Raw genomic sequence first — 4,399 nt, forward strand, 5'->3', positions numbered from 1 at the left:
AAAAGAAGCTTCATTGTAAATGTGACTTTAGTCCCATATTAGAAGTTTTGTTGATTTATATTGATTCACAAATATTGATATTGTGAACAACCATAACCTTGGGAAAATCCAGGGTCCCAAGGGAAGACTCTATTTCATGCGTTGGCCCACATAAGTGTGCAAATCGAGGGTCTGGATTATACTAAATCAAGTTGACTCGTGTGTAAGTATGATCTGCTCTCGAATGTCAACTGGTCCAGAAATTTTTTTTCCAAATGGAACAACCAATATTAATTCTTTTACTTGCCATCGATGTGCAACAATTGAATTAATTGGCGATACATGGTCTTTATTTGGTCATTGATTACAACAAAGGTGTAAAGCTCCTATATAAGAAGACCTTCCATGACCTTAGGAAATAGAGATTCTTAATCATTCATGTGACAAATAGCCATTAGGATTCAAAAAGAGTCATTAATAAAAAGTATGAGAGTTCGAATTTCAAATAAAACAAATAATTTAGAAGTCGACTTCTAAATATACGTAAGCTGTACATGCTCCGATCACAGTTTATCCGGTAGATAAATTAAGATTTTTTTTTTTATACATATCTTCGAGATTAATCTAGCAACCTATATATTTTGATTTTAAAATAAATAAAAATAATAAAAAATGACCTTATGCTTTGTCTTCAAACCCATTCTATCTTAGCCGAGCTGCTTCAATTCCGCAATCACTACCAAGAAACCAGGGACATTTTTCAAATGAAAACTCCCAAAGTCCATCTCTAATGAGAAGCTATAGAATCTTGCATTATTAAATAACTTTCAGCTTTTGGAATGTTTAATAATATATTCATATGAAAGAGATCGAAGACACTTGAACAAACTGTGGCCAAGAATTCATATTAATAATTCAATTGACTATCACTTGCGATTTCATGGGAGTCAGTCAAATACCACCAATGAAGCTGCTGAATTATTTCAAAGACCAGACAATGTGAATTCTCATGCTAATCGATATAATCATTATTGAAATTGAAATTCGGACATATATATTTGAAAAAAAAAAATCTTCTATTTTTGTCATTTAGCGGTTGGCCTGATTCTATAATTTATCTTATTTTATATAATTTAGAGACGGACTATAAAAAATATTTAGAATGAATAATTGAAATTGAATCTACATATATGGATGATTTATAACTAGCATATCATACTCATACGTGGATTAACATTTAAAATAAAAGAGGCATAAAGAGTGCAAGAGGATATTTAAATAGAAATTATGTATTTTAGGAAAAAATTAAAAGACTATGTAAAGTGCTCAGAATATCCCATAGGATCTTTTCTACTAAATTTATCCTTTTAATCCATTACAATTTGATTTACGCATTAGTAAAGTCCTTCTCCACACTAACTATAATTTTTCCATTTATCTCTTCGTAGATAATCATAAAATCAACTATATAAAGCCGCTTAGTGATAGATTATACCTTTCATTATCATAAAATTATTATATATTTTCTACCTGGACTAAATTTGTAACGCATCAGCTCAATTTTGAATGATTTTTAAAAAAATTTTGAAAGTTTTTTTTTCTAATTTTGCTTCTTTTAAACAATGGAAACGTGTGTAAGTATTATAATACTCACCTATATCATCCATATTGATTGTAATGCTATTTAAATGTTATAATATCTATATTTTAACATTAATATAGATACTTCTATAAATAATACTATCAAACGGAACAATTTATGATTGAATGAGTCAACCCATCAAAAATACATTATATGACGGGGTGGGGTGTGTCAGTGGGATTGGAAAATCCTCCACTTAATCTAAGATGAATTACAAGCTAGACATGTTAGTCCATGAGTGTATAAAAATAAATAAAAATATATAGAAAAAAATTGAAAATTTTAAATTGAGATGGTGCATTAGGTAACTCAAACTTACGAGTCTAATAATTTTTCCATTTTAGAAGAAATTTTTTCTCAACTTGTATACCAACCAAGCTTATCTTGGATCGATCTGTATGAATTATGAGTCTAGATGGATTGATCTACTTAGATTTATTTTAAAATAGATTGATAAAATTTTAATCTAATCCGTTAAAATTATGTAAAGGATGAGCCAAACTGAGGAACGCAATTGATGTCTGTTCTGTGACTATACCAAATTATTATGTCGTTTTTTCCGATTTAAAACATTTTAGACCGGTATAGTAGTTTTATTAAGCCAAATTAATTTAAATTCACAAAATCAATTTAATATATATATATATATATATATATATATATATATATATATATATATATATATATATATATATATTTTTATTGATAGTGATATATATTATTTCGAATTCAAATTCGATGGCCACATATATGTCATGTTCGAGGATGGTCACGTGTGCACCAAGCTACTCGATTTAAGGTGATCTCCGCGGCATCAGCATGCGTTCAAGTGCAATCAGGGGTGTGCATCGAAGAGGTGACGGTGAGCAAAGGAGCAAAGGAGAATATATTGTTGGGATTTAATTTGTAATCTTACGAAGAGTTTGTCGATTTGTGATCGTTCTTCTGACAATAAGTAAAAAGAACTTATCGAGATTTAGCTCGTTGTCTTCAAGATTGTCCCAAGAGATCACTATAAGTGTTTATTATTATTTACAAATTATTCTATGTTTCATGATGTAAAATCTAATATTGGTATCAGAGTAATTAGTTCTAAATGCATGAAAAATCCTTAGAATTCCTTTTATTTTTTTTTTCCCACGATTTTGTTGACAAAATCATGATCTGATGGATCTGTAATTAACATTGGCAGGCGACCGACTTTCATAATCATGTTTGAAAGGCTGATGATCAACCGACCACCGTATTTATTACATGAAAAGGAGTACAGGCGAAATTAAAATTAAAAAAAAGGAAGATGAAAAGTACATTTTGATGGTATAATAATTTTTTTAATTTATTACTAAATCGATTCATTTATTTGAATGGACTGAAAAGAAAATTTAAATCAATTAATTTCATGATACATTCATTCATGTGTGATACGATTGGTAATGGAGGGGCCCAAAGAAGAAAGAATTAGAGGAGTCAAAAGCCAGGTGGCGGTCAAAAGTTAAGAGGAGGTGGCAGTCAATAATCATGACGACTTGGCGGTCGGAAAATCAGGTGGAGGGGGCAGTCAGAGCCCAACCTGGGGGGTAGCCAAAGGTCAGACAAACTTGTTGATCGTGAGAGAAGATGTAGGAGGAAACAAATTGGGATCGGCAGAGCCAGGAGGAAGCAAATCGGGATCGGCGGAGCCAGGAGGAAGCAAATCGGGATCGACGGAGCCAGGAGGAAGCAAATTGGGATCGACAGAACTAGGAGGAAGTAAATCGGGATTGACTCCCCAACAAATTGATTTTTTTTTCTCTTCACTGTTTATGCTGACGAACACTTTCTGACATTTTTAAACATTTTATATTTTAAATTATTCTTTTGTCACGTTTGGTCCTCATCGCTGTTTTTTTTTTCTGCTTAATTATTATTATTATTCGATAATTCATTTTCACTGTTGGGATGGAAAATGTACAGCTATACTCGCACCATGACCCAGAACCGTTCGATGCCCATCGGACGTTCGTTAACGTGCCACAACAGGTGCGAGGTCTCAGATTACGACCGAGTCGACGTCCGGGAGAACCCAACCGTGATTGACCGGGCCGATCGCAGTGACCTGCTCGAGCCGGTTCAGCAAGCACGCCGACGTGTCCAGCGTCGGAAGGAAGTAGCTTCCCTGGACGCCTGGGAGCGGCGGATCTTCGGCTCGGTTCTCCTCCGCACCGCCACCGACCGAGGCGCCGGTCAACTGGTGGACAAGATGGCGGAAGTTGGCCGGGTCGGCGGCGACGTAGGTGGTCGGCGAGCGCTTGCAGGGCCGGGACTTGCGCTTCTTCCCGATCTGCGCGAAGGGAGGGTCCAGGAGGTGGGGCAGCTGGGCGACGTCGATGGGGAGCGGGAGGAGGAAGGGGGAGGAGGTGTCGAAGGAGAGGAAATCCGGCGATGGGACGGCGACGGAGGAGGTGCCGGAGAAGAGGGACATCCGGAGGGCACGGGTGAGGGCGTCGTTCTCGCGGGCAAAGGCGGCCTCGGAGATGGAGCCGCTGGCCCATGGGCGGAGCTCCTCGGCCATCGCTGCGGTTGGTGGCTGCTTCTCGATTGAGGACAATGAGCAAGCGTTTTAAATAGGAGCCACACAGAATAACACTTAAATACAATTAAAAAATATTATAAAATAACACTCTATTTATATTTTTAATTAAAAAAATTGATTATTTTAAATTAACTTCCACGCACAGACTCAAACATGACTTTGTATTTCGACGTATTTTTTTAATTGATTCCGCTCTTCTTATTACT

At 35.9% G+C, this 4,399-nt stretch overlaps 1 protein-coding gene across 1 annotated transcript; it reads right to left on the reverse strand.

Annotated features, from left to right (window-relative positions):
- Nucleotides 1–3,209: 3,209 nt before the first annotated feature.
- LOC122048663 (calmodulin-binding protein 25-like) lies at nt 3,210–4,172 on the reverse strand. Its single transcript, XM_042610201.1, has 2 exons — nt 3,717–4,172; nt 3,210–3,440 (listed from the first exon to the last, which is right to left on the reverse strand). The coding sequence occupies exons 1-2, from the start codon at nt 4,170–4,172 to the stop codon at nt 3,210–3,212; spliced, it is 687 nt and encodes a 228-aa protein (XP_042466135.1).
- Nucleotides 4,173–4,399: the final 227 nt, after the last annotated feature.

This window comes from Zingiber officinale, chromosome 2B (genome assembly GCF_018446385.1).
Source record: "Zingiber officinale cultivar Zhangliang chromosome 2B, Zo_v1.1, whole genome shotgun sequence".
NCBI lineage: Eukaryota > Viridiplantae > Streptophyta > Magnoliopsida > Zingiberales > Zingiberaceae > Zingiber > Zingiber officinale.

Bases quoted from the DNA above. Each gene is read 5' to 3' on its own strand.
- LOC122048663 (XM_042610201.1), bottom strand. From the start codon at position 4,172: ATGGCCGAGGAGCTCCGCCCATGGGCCAGCGGCTCCATCTCCGAGGCC. The intron at 3,441-3,716 runs GTCACTGCGATC...TAAAAATGTCAG, and splicing joins TGCTGAACCGGCTCGAGCAG to AAAGTGTTCGTCAGCATAAA.